The sequence below is a fragment of the Chrysochloris asiatica genome, unplaced genomic scaffold (genome assembly GCF_000296735.1).
Source record: "Chrysochloris asiatica unplaced genomic scaffold, ChrAsi1.0 scaffold00038, whole genome shotgun sequence".
In the NCBI taxonomy this organism is placed as follows: domain Eukaryota; kingdom Metazoa; phylum Chordata; class Mammalia; order Afrosoricida; family Chrysochloridae; genus Chrysochloris; species Chrysochloris asiatica.
Window position 1 is genome coordinate 4685595 of NW_006408556.1, and position 14895 is coordinate 4700489.

Consider the following 14895-nt stretch of genomic DNA (forward strand, 5'->3'; position numbering starts at 1 on the left):
TTCAGCGAGGTCTGTTGATTCTGACTCATAGCAACCCTGTACAGAGTTTCCAAGTAGCAGCTGGTGGGTTTGAACTACCAACCTTGTGGCTTGCAGTCCAGTGCTTATTTTACAGCACCACACCAGGAATCGGTACGTATAGTGCCTCAGTAAGTGGCAGAAAGATGAGGCTATCGGTTCCTGTGAAGACTGTATAGGGTCTCTACTAAGTCAGGATGGATTCAGTGGCAGTGGGGTTGGTATTTTGGTTCTTATTAAGGAAAGTGGTACTGTAATGAATGATCCTGAGGAACTGGTGCTTTTTCTGGTCTTTGTTCATTTTGTTTTCAGTAAAGAGAATACATAGGTGCTACTTATACAAGTGGAGTCCTGGTGTGGCACTGTGGGCTAATGTGTTGGACTACAAAGTCATTTGAACTGCAAGGTCGGTGGTTCAAGCTCACCAGCTGCTCCTTAGAAACCCTGTACAGGGTTGCTATGGGTCGGAATCGACTCGATGGCACTTACCAACTTATATGTTTGTCACTTGATCAAGCAGTAATTCTTATTCCTGGGAATGTAGGCCGTGCTTCTCTAACCAATCAGCAGGCCGTTTCCTTCCTAATCCGATGACTTAGAAGTTTTCTAGTGCTGCCATATGTAACAGACGGATGGTAGTTGGATTTGATCTTGTCATTTGGTTCACAGCAACCTGTTCATAAGAATGATCACATTCATATTTTCTTGTGATAAAATTAATTCATAGCCAGGCACCTGCTTTCTGCAAACCTGAACCACAGACTTTATTGTTCAGTGACTTTTCTGTATTTGTCCATTTATTGCTCCTCTTCATTTTACTTTTTAAGATGCACAAGAAAATTTACTAAAAGCTTCTTTAGCCTCAAGATTTTTCTTATTGCAAATGGCAACTACAACTGGGCCAAAGAAGCTACTAGGAGATTACAGTGCATTGGCCACAAGCTCACCGGAAGAGCAGGGTCCAACAAGTCAATGTTTAACAGTGTCCAGCACTAGGGCAGAACCTGCAAATCAGAGTCATACGGCAGCTGCAAGGAAACTCAGAATCCATTCTCTCCACTGTTGTTAAGTGCCGTTGAGTCAGTTGTGACTCATAGTGACTCTGTATAGGGTTTCCGAGGCGTGGCTGGTGAGCTTGAAGCGCTGACCCTGTGGTTCAAACCAACTGGTGGGGAAAGTTGAACTAGCCCAATTTAATCAATATTCTTCTGAAATAAGCATTTATCAGCGCATTAACCCACAGCACCACACCACGACTCCATTATCTCCATTAGCAGCAATTATTTTGGTTTGGATACCTAGAACTGTATCAGCTCATTTCAAGTGACTTTAAAGAAACTCTTGTTTAAGTCACCGTGCATCTAATCTTGACAGTATGTATAAAAAGAATAAAAACCAACTTCTTTTACCAAGTTATCCTATTTCTTCCTCACTTCTGGTTTGCCTGTCTTGTGCTGGATGGGGCACAGGGAAGGTTGTGAAGCCCCCAAATCCATCAACAATGCTGGCCCCCAGAAGAGAGCTGAGAGGAAGGCCCATTTGTGTGTAGCTGAAAAATGAACTAGAAATGATATAATTGAAGTGCTTTCATTATCTCATGACCGATTACCCATTGTTGTTAAGTGCCGTCGAGTTGGTTCTGACCCACAGCGACCCTGTATAGGATTTCCATGGATCCTATGGTGAGTTTGAATTGCTGACTTCATGGTTTAAGCCAACTTTACAGTCTAGAGCATTAACCCACAACGCCACACCTGGCTGCCTTGCAAATTAAAAACAAACATTTGCTTCTGAGTTAGGACTCCGTGTTCACGCTCAACTCAGGTCTCTCACAAGGCTGCAGTCAAGGTATTGGCAGCGGCTGAAGTACCATCTGAAGGCTTAACTGGGGAGGTGTGTCTCCAAGCATAGATTGTTAGTTCTTCATGGGTTGGACCAAGGGCTTCAGGTCCTCTATAGCTTTTGGCTTTCTTTGATTATCAGCCTCCTGATATCTTGCTTCCTCAGAGCAAAGATTCCAAGAGAGCAAGACAGGGTGCAGACAGAAGTCACAGTCTCTTCATAACTCAATCTCAGAAGAGCCATTACATCACTTTTGTCCTATCTATTAGAAGTCACACTCAAGGGGAGGGGATGGTAAAACTTCTGGAATACTATAGGATGGGGAAAGTTGAAATAGCCCAATTTAATCAATATTCTTCTGAAATAAGCATTTATCAGAGTGCCTTATTGTGACAAAAGTTAGATTTTAGTAGCTTTACATGCTCATGGACTCCCAGTATGTTGCTGTAGGATGAGCACTAGACTGGGAACCACACGGTCAGCGGTTTAAACCCACCAGCTACTCCTTGGAAACCCTATACAGGGCTGCTATGAGTTGAACCCATTAGACAGCACTTAACAACATGCTCACAGATACATTTTGTTAATTAAGTTGTTAAATTGAAAGCAGAAGGTCCCTAAGATTCAAATCTCATTTCGTTTTGGTATCTAACCTCAAACAGGATTTGAAATTACCCAGCATAACTGTTGTTAGTTGCCACCAAGTTGCTTCTGACCCATATAACCTCATGTATTCATGATAGAATTGCTTCCTCGTTTTCAAGGCTGACTTTCCAGGAGCGGATTCCCACATCTGTCTTCCCAGGTGCCTACAGGTGGGTTTGAACTACCAATTTAGCACTTAACTGCGCCACCCAGGGACTCCTGAGTCCACAAAGCAAAAAAATCCCCAGCAAACCAAACCAATTCCAACTCACAGGGATCCTACAGGGCGGAGTAGAGGTGCCCCATAGTTTCTAAGGTTGTAAGCCTGGGCAGAGTCCTGGTGTGGCGCTGTGGGTTACTGTGGCCGACTGCAAAGCTGTTTGAACTGCAGGGTTGGCAGTTCAAGCTCACCAGCTGCTCCTTGGAAATCCTATACAGAGTTGCTATGGGTCAGACCGACTCGATGGCACTAAAACAAGCAAGCCTTCACTGAAGCATACGGCTGCAATTTTCTCCTAGAGTGGCTGGTGGGCTCAAACCTCCAACCCGTTGGTTAGCAGCAGAGTGTGTTAATAACTGTGCCACCAGGACTCCTTAGGTCCTCTGAACAAACTCATCCCCCATATCAATCATACTCTCCTTCATTTAATAAATAAAGACAATCAAACAATGCAGTCTTAATGGCACAACTAAGACTGTAGCTCAGGTAGATAGGGACATTAGACTGACATTGGCTACTGGTAGCATAGTGGTTATGAATCGGGCTGCTAACCTCAGGGTCAGCAGTTCAAAACTACCAGCTGTTCCATGGGAGAAAGATGAGGCTTTCTGCTCCCATATTTATAGCCTCGAAAACCCTGTACAGGGTCGCTATGAGCAAGACGCGACTCCATAGCACATAACCACCTAAAATGAGGAGGCAATAAAGGCATGAAGTGACTAGCTTAGAAGTTTTCAAGAAGTTTAGCTGAAGAGTGTGTGTATGGAAGAGTGAAGGTGGAGATCCCACTGAATAGTTTCCATCTTTTCTAGACGGGTCTGGTGTAGAGATGGGGATAAGATCCTTATGATTCAATAGTAATTGTTATCATGACTAACTGCGACTGTCACAACTGTGAAAGTAGAAGTTTTGTAACAAAAATGGGAGAGTAGTTAATCTTAACAGTCCAGAAATAGAGGATCCTAGAACCATCAAGGTAAAAGAGCACAAGCGGAATGAGGGACTCTATCCAGAGAAGCAGCGACACCAGAGATGGAGGCAGAGATGAGGACATGGAGAGAGGGAGCAGCTGAGGACTCTGGAATCATGGAAGAGGGGACTGGGTGCTAGCGGCCAGGAGGTAGGCTTGCAGAATGTGTCCTGTGATTGTTTAAATTACTATATATTCCTGAGTGTTTTCGTGTACACACCCTGCCCCAAAAACCAAACCAAAGGGAATGGAAACAAATACTGTTGAATGATAATGCATGGAGATTGTCCTCATTGCAATGAGATGGTGTAAAGCTGATGTTCTTCCATGTAAACAATCAGTTCACAAAAAAAAAAAAAAAAAAAAAAAAAAAAAAAAGACTAGATCAAATTGTAGGCTGCTGGTACACATCTTTTAACAGTCCAGTTCTGTCATCTGTAAGACAAGACTTGCTCTTGTATTAAAAGGGAGAAAAACTAGATCTGTGTTTAGGAAAAAAGCAATGCAAGATAAAAAATGAACGTGGGAGGCTATTGTGATTTAGTATGTCTCTTGTATGTTTAGTCTTTGTAACTTCTGCCAAACAACTCCTAAGATCCCTGCTCACTGAATCTCCCCAACCCACAGTCAGAGGGAGCTGTGACATCAGAGTGGCAGATAGCAGTAGCAGCAAGAGCCAGAGCTTCTTAGCCCACATGGCAAATCGAAGCTGATTGACTTCGGGCAGTAGTTTTATAGTGTGGGGTGGGTGCCTCCATGCACATAACTGAGGAGGCTTAAGTTTGCTGACCCAGGAGCTAATCAAGAGCCTTCAGTCTAAGGCTTATAAGTGGAATGGTGTGTCCCCTGGGCACAGCTGAGAGCCTGTCCTGACTGGAAAAACTGTGCCCTGAACACTGCTGACCTGATGTGGCAGCTAACTGGCTTACCTGGGGATATTTATTTGGGAATCAGGTGGGGTTGTAACAAAAACCAGTGCATTGATCCTTCTGAGGTAAGTAAGTTACATGCTTGGCTATCAGCACTAAAGTTTTACAAAATCCTGTATTTCTAGGTCTATGCTTTGGTAAACATGGGCTTAGCAGAACAGCCTAGTTATCTATGAACTCCCTATTTCTTTTGGCAACAATATGCTATACATTCTTAAATGTGACACAACTTAAAAAGCTAAGCAAATTGGGCTTTACATGAATACCACAAATAAAATGGAAAGGCAAACTAAAAACTGGTATATTCATTAAAAATGACCCCCCAAAATGCCAATCAAAAGAAATCCGGTAAATTTAAACAATGATCAAAAAGATTATATATAACCAATCAAACATTGAACACCCATTAGGATGGTTCTTGTCAGAAAAGCAGAAAACAAGGGTGGAGAAATTGCAACCCTCATCTGTTTTGGTTAGGACTGTTAAATGACATAGCTACAGAGCTTCAAACATAAACCCCAACACAGTTATCACTGCAACATTATTCACAATAAAAAGATGGCCAACCCGTGTCCAATGGATTAAACACACAGCACATACAATGCACTGTTATTCAGCCACAAAAGGAGAAATATTGCACGATCCCACTTACATGCAATGCCTAGAATAGGCAAATGCATACAGACAAGTTTATTAAGGTTGGTGGAGAGAATGGTTATCGCTTAATGGTACTGTCTGTTGGCATTCAACAGAGGTGTCAGCTGCACAACACAGGAAATGTAAGTGATGCCACACGGTCATAGACTTTAAAATGGTAAAAAGTGTCACATTTTTAATGTATTTTACCCTAATAAACACTTTTAAAAACCTACAAAAGCTTTTGACCTCACTAATCGGGTATGCAAATTAAAATAAGATATCCCTTCCTCAGTCACATTTGTAAGACCCCAGATTAAAAAAAAAAAAAAAAAAAAAAAAGAAGAAATTTTTAAATTATAAAGGTCAGGCTTTACTGATCAGAAAGAGACTGGCCCTCGACCCCCTTTCAAGTTTGGAACCGAACTCACCAGTATTATAGGGGAGGCAACACTAATCATTCAAGATCAAAAGGGCAACATTTACCTTAGGTCAAAGTTGCCAAGGGGTGGGAAGGAGGGTAGACTAGAAATAGGACCCACAGGGAGGAAGTGGGATGACTTGTTACATGGAGAGGATATTATAATGTAACTCATTACACTGAGATGAAACAAAGTATATGATTTGTTGAATGTAAAACTGATGATTGCTGTTAACCTTCACTCAATTCACAAAAAGTTAAAATAAAAAGATACTCCCTTCCTCTCTTTCTGCAAAGTTGCTATAAGGAAAAAATAAGTGAGTGAAATTACAACACACCCAAACACTACAGGTACACAGCAAAACAGTTTTCCAAATAAGCAACATAAAAATTTAGTCTTAAAAAATGTTTTTACCTTTTGGTCCAGCAATTACATTGATAAGAATTCACTCTAAGGAGTGAATCAGACAAGTGTATGAAAACCTGTGTAGAATCAATCACATTCATGCCAGTGCCTTAGCAACTATTTATATTTCCAAGTCATGTACATCTGGCACATACTGTCTTCTGTAATGAGAAAACCAACTGCTATAGATGGAATAGGGAAAGTTGTAGGGAATTCCCATTTTTTCAAAATATACTTTGCTACCCCCAATTTTAAAGTTGAAGCAAAGCTACAAACTCTACAAAAATGGCCTATGCTCAAACTGCATAGTTTCATTGCGTATTTAAATTTGAAGTTTATTGAACCAATCCATTTTTCCCACTAAAAAGTCTTAGGTTAGATTAACTTGGGCAACAAATGAAAAGCAAACTTTGGAAACATGTAGGTTAGATTATTAATTTGTTTATTGTACTGCATTTACAAAGAAAACAGACAATGCATCCAGTAGAAAGAATAAAAATGTACTCAGGGATGTACTTTTAACTGACAGCCAATAGAAATCCTTTAGTAAGATCATGCCAATTTGACATTACGATGATTGAGCTCAGTTAAGGTACACCATGTACCTGAAGATCAAGTTCTACAGCTGCCTCTTTTCATGTCTTCTAAATTCATCTGGCTCCTTAAATGTGAGGGTAAAAAGCCCTTATGTGGTAGAGAAACATTTCCAAGATGAAGTTATAGGCTCTTTCTCTCAAGGAAGTTTTCCGTATTGTCAACTGTTAGTTAAAATAGGGCCTTTTGGTTTTTGTTTTGGTTATTTCACCTTAATATCATCACCGGTAATTCCACAATTGAGATTTTACAGTACAGGAGAGTTCAGTTCTCATCTGCTATTGCTTTAGATGGAGAAGATACAGCTGAAAACCCAAGATGGATTAGAATTGCTGAAGATTGAATTCCCTGCCGTGGTTTGATACAATCTATTCTTTGTTCTTGATAGGTGCATAGACAGCTTGATTTTAAATTCTTTTTACAGGAATGTGTCTGATGTCACGAGTACCCAACCAAGTATCCGCTGAATGGATGGCCATAGTTATTCAGTCATGTTTATGAGTTAAATGGATTGCATAATTGCACCACTTTTTCCTTTTCAATTGGTTGTGAAACAGGTCAATGACAATAACTAGGTTCCAATCTCCCATACAGGAAATTGACTACCCAATAGTCTCTTCAGGAGCTTTGCTAGCAGAGCCTCAAGTAGCACCTCCTTGGCTTCTTGTAAATTAACGCCCTGTAGCCACTTAAGAGATGCTGGAAGCCCCAAGCCCACTTGGTCCGTGCTCAATAAGTGGCTGTGACCCCAATCCTGCCCCACACTTTTGCTTTTCAATATGACCCGTGGAATATGTAACACCTAGAGCAAGTCCAGGAAAGGACCACCCTAAAATGAAAGTCACAAAGGGTTTTCTTATTGGGTGGAGGGGGAAAAGGCTCAAGTACATCTCAATCATCTCCAAAATTGAGGTTAAAAACTTACATTACACAAGGAAATAGCAGCAGAGAATGGCTATTCTTAAAAACCCAGCAACCCCGCCCCCCCCTCCAAAAGTCTCATCCCACACCCCCTCCCCCCACCCGATTCTTTTATCCTGGGGCTCCACCTAAGACCCCAAGCCTCTGAGAAAATGAGAAAGGCAAAAAAAGTCAGAGAATGAAGCTGCTTCAAGGCCAAAATCTTGGGCACGGTAAAGAAAAAAACATAAATAAACTGGGGTGGGGCTGGAAGGAGGTACACGGTTTGGAAAAGAGTCAAGAGCTCTGGGACATTTTCTTCTTAGATGGGTACAGCTCTGAAATACAGATTATCTTCCAGAGTCATAATGAATTCTTTAGTCAAAGGGCAATAAACTCAAGTGCAACAAGTAAAGTACCAGCCAGGTATTTTAAAAAGCATAAAATAGAAGTCTAACCAAAGTAACAGCTCTCAGAAGAAAAGAAGCCAGAGAGCAGAACACCTGTGGTCTGAAGAAACTGCTACTCAATGATTCCCTTTTGCTTTCATTATCAATCAGATTGAAGAGGTGAGGATCACAGAAGTTATTAAAAGATGAAAGCAATCTGATTAGTGCTTTGAAAGAAAAAATGGTACCCAAACTTGGATTTGAACGAAAAGATGGTACTCAAACTTGGTGTTTATATATACAGCCCATTTAAGAAGACAGGTTAAAAGTCGCAAGAAAAACAATGTGAACATAGAGTACAACAGAAACAATCCAGGAAGATGGTGCAGCCTGGATACATCCAGTTTAATGTCTCTGCTGTACACAGAATGAATACTTGTTCCCCCTTCCCCCGAAACTTCATCCTTATGCTGGCAAATTGGATATGTACTCAAAAATTTGACTCTCAGAGTCAGTGCATAAAAGGATGGGCTCAAACTTCTTCATAGCTCTTTTTAAAAAGGATGCTTATAATTAAAGGATGTCCTAATGGAAAGGCAAAGGTATAGGATGAGAGGCTGTTTCACATTTCAGTCTATTAGTCTTTGGCAGAGCCCAACTAAGGCCAAATTCACCTAGGATGCCCAAAGGCTGTGGAATCTCCACAGGGTTAAGTAAGCAAACCCAAATGAACTCGCTGGATTTAAAGGAAAAAAGAAAAAACAAATCTAGAAACCCTTGAAGAGATCTTCACCCTGAAAAGGGAAGAGGGAGCTGTGGGTGGGATGGGAGGAGGGTCAGCACGTGATCTGTTGTGGTGCTGGGCCAGGGCTTAGGAGTTGAGCCAGGGGTGACGGAGACACTCGGCAGCAGTGGCTCTCTTCTCAGGAATCAGCTCCAACATGGGCAGTAAGAAATCTGTGAAGCCAGCTGCCTCTTCCCGAGACCACTCATACTTCTCCACTAGAACCTCAAAAAGGCCCCAGGGTTTTAGCTTCGTGATGTGCTTCAGATCACCTGTGTTGAAGACAGTACAAAAGCAACTTACCAACATTGACAAGTATCAAGACCTTCTTGTGGAAATCCAGGCACTAACTCAGGCAGTCTATAAAGAAACAAATTTCACAACCAGCACCTAATCCTCCTCCATTCACTAAGTACCCCGTCTCCAATGTATTATTAGAAGGAGAAAGCCTTTTCAAGAGGGCCTAAAATTTTAGATCCTTATTTGCTTCTCCAATCTAGTATTTTTCTCCCAAAGTGAGCAGGCCTATCAGAAACTGGAGTCCTGGTGTGGTGCTGGAGGATAAGCACTGGACAGCAAGGTCAGCACTTCAAACTCACCAGCCACTCCTTGGAAACCCAAGGAAATAACAAGGTTGCTTGCTTTGAGTCGGAACCGACTCAGTGGTTATCACCACCACCAGGAATTTGGGAGCCTAGTAGCTCTATAGGATACAGCACTAGACTTTGAACCACAAGGTCAGTGGTTTGAGTCACTCATTGCTCTATGGGGAAAAAAAATGAGGCTTTCTGCTCCCGCAAAGATCTGCAGCCTTGGAAACCCCTATACAGAGTTGCTATGAGTTGAAACCAACTCAATGACACTTAACAACTATCAGGAACACTAAGATACTAAATGCTACATGCTGAACATAATCTCCTATGGTGTTCGGACGTACTTTTATCATCACACACCATGATTTACTCATGGTCTTTATCTGGCTCCATATAAGCACAACAAAACTAAAAGAACAAACTCGAATGAGCCCGGACTGCCTAGGGGATAAAACATTAGTCTCCTAAAAGAATAAACCCCATGCAGCTTTCTGATGCAGTAGCATCACATTTTGGCTTTTTAAAGCAAATTCTCCTTTCAAGTCTTTTCACATGTGACACTTGTTTGAAGATTCCTTTGTGAGTAGTTTTTCACATTTCAGGTTCTAAGTTGTACTTGGAATGCATAAAAAATACCTATTTAGATTTATTATCATCCATTACCAAATAATAGATGATAGTCCTGGTGTGGCGCTATGGGTTAATGCACTGGACTACAAGTTCATCTGAACTGCAAGGTCAGTGGTTCAAGCTCACCAGCCGCTCCTGGGAAACCCTATATAGGACTGCTGTGGGTGTGGAAACGACTTGGCAGCACTTAGCCACACACTTGAGGGGAGAGTTTGAGCTATTTCTTGCTCTTTCATTAATAAGTGATGTTGTTGTTGAGTGCCGTCAAGTCAGTTCCAACTCAAGAGCATCCCTGTATGGGGTTTCTGAAGAGCAGCTGGTGGGTTTGAATCGCCACCTTGCAGTTCAAATCAACCTTGCGGTCTAGTGCTTATCCTATAGCAGCACACCAGGACTCTGATAGCATGAACTTATCAAGCCCAAAACTGTAAAGTTCATTTATATAATTAGCATGTTTAATTGACACTGTCTTGTGTCACCTGGGATAAAAAGAAGAGTGTGATATAATCCCTTGCTCTTTAGAACCTTAAACCCATTTTGGCCTTTGGTAAAGGCAGTTCTTAAATTAAATACCAGCAAAAATGTGCCCATTTCTTAAGAAGTGCTACAGTAGGTATAATCATCAACCAACTGTGTGCCAGGCACTATCCAAGGGGGCTTCAAAACGTTTATGGAAAAATTACATAATTTGTTTTTCCATTTTTCCACAAACATTAAAAAACTCCAACTCATACACATTTTAGCTAATTTAATAGGTGATGGTGTGTTGTGGAAGAGATAAACGCTATTATTAGACTACTGGTGTGGCATTATAGGATCAGCACTGGACTACGAACAAGGTCGGCAGTTCAAACCCATCAGCTTGCTCCTCAGAAACCCTATAGAGTCACTATGAGTTTGAACTGATTCGACCGCACTTAACAACACACCCACTTTTAGAGAAATGAAAATTGAAATACAGAGAGGTGGTGTCAAAGGTTACAGAGTGGAGTAGCTGGGAGTTGAGCCCAGGCAGTCTGGGTCCAGTTTGCTATTAACCACACGATTCCATCTCTCTGGTAGGTCACAGTGTAGCATCCAAGCAAGGACCAGTTTTCTGTAGGTGTTGGAAACATGTATCCACATGTACTTACCTCTTCATTTTAAAACACCTTGCCCCCTTAAAGTCAGGAAACAAACCCATTTATTTTACCTTTTTTGGTGAAAAATTCCTTGGAATATTTTCCTGCCACAATGAGCTTGCGAGGCACCTTCCCCAGAAGTTCTATGATCAATGCAATGTGATCTATATGTTTCAAACATTTCAAGAAAGAAAGAAAAGACACATCACAGGAGTAACAACTACAGCTCTAGTCACTGGCATAAAGAGTAGCATGCAATCTTTTCTGTAATGTATCTCAGGCTTCTTTTCTGTCCTAAATGGCAAGAGGAAGATGGCACTGGACTGCACACTACAAGGTCAGCAGCCGATCTACAGGAAAAAGATGAGGCTTTCTGTTCCCACATAAATGCACAGCTTTGGAAATCCTGTAGGGTTGCAATGAATCAGAACTGACTCAACTGCACTTAACAACAACAACAACAATGAAGAATCCAGAAAACTTTACAAATCAGGCCCCACTCCAGTGGGATCTGAGTACAAACTTAATACAATCTTGGGGTGAAAGCTCTGCTTCCTGAAGTTGTATTCCTGGGGCCTAAATAAAACTAATGTTACTAACACCTCTTGTGATTGAAGAAGTCCTGTGAATATTTTCCACTGAGGGCAAAGCAGTCTTAGAATTCTGCCTATCAGCTCCATAATATGTAAAACGTAGTATACAATAGAAGGGTAAGAAGAACAGGATCAAGGACAGGCTGTAAAGGCTTTTTTTTCCCCTTTGAATAGTTGTCTCAAGGACTGGCTGTCTCAAAGTAACAACAAATAAAACCAAGGATATTTGAAAGGAGACTGGGAAGGACCAGAGTTATTTCAGGTGGTTGGTCACTCGATGAATGCTGGAAAAACCTGGTCTGGATTTTGCAAGTTTGTTTACATCTTTAGATTTCTACTTTGTATATCCATGCTATCCATGTTCTGGTAAGTTCTTCAGGTGACCTAAGAACTGTGTCAGTATGTTTTAGGCATTCTAGAACTGTTAGTTTATAATACTGCTCTGGATTTTAAGCAGTAATAGCACCTTATTTAAAAATGCTCACAGTGAAAGCACTCACTTACTCGGATTTGAATGTTCACAATTGCCCTATAAAGCAGGCCAAAAAGTAATTTGCCTCATTTTAAAGATAGGAAAACGGAGCCTAAAGAGAATAAATAAGTGGTCTACTTGAAGCTGTGGGACAAAGATGTGGCCATCTGCTTTTATAAAGCTTTACAGGCTTAGAAACTCTGCCCTATGAAGTTCTGGTGTGGCAATATGAGACAAACATCAGACTACTGACCAGAAGGTTAGTAGTTCAAACCCACAAGTCACTCACTGGATCGCTACAAATCAGGATGGATTTGGCACTTAACAACAACAATGCCCCCACTTTAGTGTTGCTGAGTTGGAATCAAATTGGTGCTAACGTGGTGTGGTTTTTTTTGTTTGTTTACCTGAGGCTACAAGGCTAGAAAGAACTGTAACTCAAAGAAAACCTCCCACACCTTATGTCTCGCTCTCAGAGCTTTAAAAGCCACTGTAGCACAAACCTCTTGCAGTACAGCTATATGATTCAGTCACTGGATGCCTAAGCCAGACAGTGATTATAGCTGTCAGAGCAGGAGTCTGGACTGTGTGCACTGCCTGGGAGGAGTGGAGTCTGCCATCCAAGAGGGAAACCTGGAAGCAGCTACACTCCATACCTCTCCAAGCAGCGCTCCGGCCCTCTTCACACTACAGGGGACAGAAACTAACAGTATAAAGAAGCTTTAAAAAGTGATGACTCCTAGCTGGAAAAAAAAAAGCTTTATAATGACTGCAATTGCATCGTTATAAACTATTTAAGGGTTGAAAGGACTCAAAGAAAAAACAAACTTCCTAGTATGTGCTTTATAGGGGAATGACATAGTAGAGACATCCATCTACCTGGGGATCTCTAAAGATCTCAGATAATACACTCGCTTCTCACGTAAATGGCCCAGTGGTATCACTGTAGTTGTCCTAATCTTTGGGCAACTTTGACTGAATTTATGGTTTTATAACAAGCACCTTGTTGCCAAGAAATTTTAATTTGAGGCAGCAGCTGCAAATAAATGTCTTTGTATGAATCACCACTAACAATCACCAAAGCGAAATTAGTTTCACTTGTTGCAACCTTCCAAGTCTTATTCTGTGGAATTACGTTTTCCCTGAAACTGCTCTTTTATTACAGTCAATTCTAGCAACCTGTCTCTGCTTTACAAATAATCATAGGATTGTGCTTGACTGACTTGTGACTTGGGCACAATACAGTGGATAATGCAGGGAATTTGAGGTTTGATATTAAGACAGGTACTGGAGGAAATAAATTGGGATCTAAATATCTAGGGTAAATAAATCTCCCATGTCTCCTTATTTGGGACATTTCATACGCATTTTAATTTCTAGATAGCGTAAGGTCCTACCCTAGTGTAATTCGAGTCACAGCACACAAGTATTTTTAAGAGATCTAGAAATAAGAAAAAAAAAAATTCCTTCCCAAACACAGATAAAGTATGGTACACTTCTAAAACTCTGTTAATTCTACAGCCCCAAATTTATATCTTGGGCAAATAGAGAACATTAAAAATCAAGGGTGTACATGGGTGGTAATGATAGCATCTTCTTATAAGAGGCTCGTGTATGCATACATGTACCTGTCAAAATAAGCTTTTGGATGTGGGAAATAACGTAGCTTTTTCCAACTGTATTTGTTAGGAATATTACCAGATGCTACAGAGGCCTGGTGTGGCGCTACAGGATAGGCACTGGACTGTTACCCACCATTTGCTCCTTGAGATCCTCCTATACAGGGTCACTATGAATTAGAACTGACTCGATGACACTAATAACACTAATACTACTACCTGCAGTGGTGCTGTAGGATAAGCACTGGACTACTAACCGCAAGGCTGGTAGTACAAACTTCCCCTTCCTCCCCCGCTGCTCCTTGGAAATGTTACACAGGACTGCTGAGTCGGAATGGACTCAATGGCATCACCACCACTACTTACTAATATCCCAGGGGAACCAGAGAACATTCTTGGTTCCCAGAGCACAAAACCTGATTTCCCAAAGAATCAAGGAAAGCACATTAAATAAAGAACATATCGTCCCCTTTGGGAGCGTATACTGCTAATATTCCTTTAACATAATTCTCATTAATCCTGAAACATACAAGCTGCCAAAACCATAAAGAAGGAACAACATTTCTTCAATCATTTTTTCGTTCAAACTATTGACTCAATCTAATTTATCTGAACGGCATGCACACCATGATAGAAAAATCACACAGATACAGCTGTTTCCACAGTCTCTCAATGGACCAGCTGATAGCTTGGGCTTTCCCAAGTGTCAATCAGAAAATACAAAAACTGTATTTTGTTTAAAAATGGAACTCTTAATCACTCAAAAAGAAAAAAGCTGACTTGAATTTTCAGAAATGGGACAAAAATGTTGAATGTTGCCAAATTTATGGAGAGGTCAAGGTCTCTCTATGTTAAAATCATGGTTGTTAAGCCAGTTGCAACTCATAGCGACCCTGTTAGGGTTTCCGAGGAGTGGCTGGTAGGTTGAAACTGCCAACTTCATGGTTAGCGGTCCAGTACTGACTCTATAGTACTACAATACACCAGGAGTCTGACTATCTTATAGTCCATATTTTTAATTTAAGTGAGTATGCTCTACAACAGAAATAGAACAGATGTTAACACACAAACACAAGCTGGGTTTGAGAAATACAGCTTATCGGAGGTAGTCCA

The 14895-nt window shown here is 41.1% G+C and overlaps 1 protein-coding gene across 3 annotated transcripts in view; it reads right to left on the minus strand.

Moving 5' to 3' along the window:
* Positions 1-8412: 8412 nt before the first annotated feature.
* SRPK1 (SRSF protein kinase 1) overlaps positions 8413-14895 on the minus strand; it is a 56764-nt gene continuing 50281 nt past the window's right edge. Inside the window, exons 15-16 of one of the 3 annotated variants that reach the window (XM_006860400.1) lie at positions 11170-11262; positions 8413-9026 (exon numbers count right to left, since the gene is read on the minus strand). In XM_006860400.1, the coding sequence (XP_006860462.1) occupies positions 8842-9026; positions 11170-11262 (278 nt within the window). In that variant the 3' untranslated portion in view covers positions 8413-8841. The remainder of the gene's footprint in view (positions 9027-11169; positions 11263-14895) is intronic. The other 2 variants (XM_006860401.1, XM_006860399.1) reach the window with 2 other exon arrangements.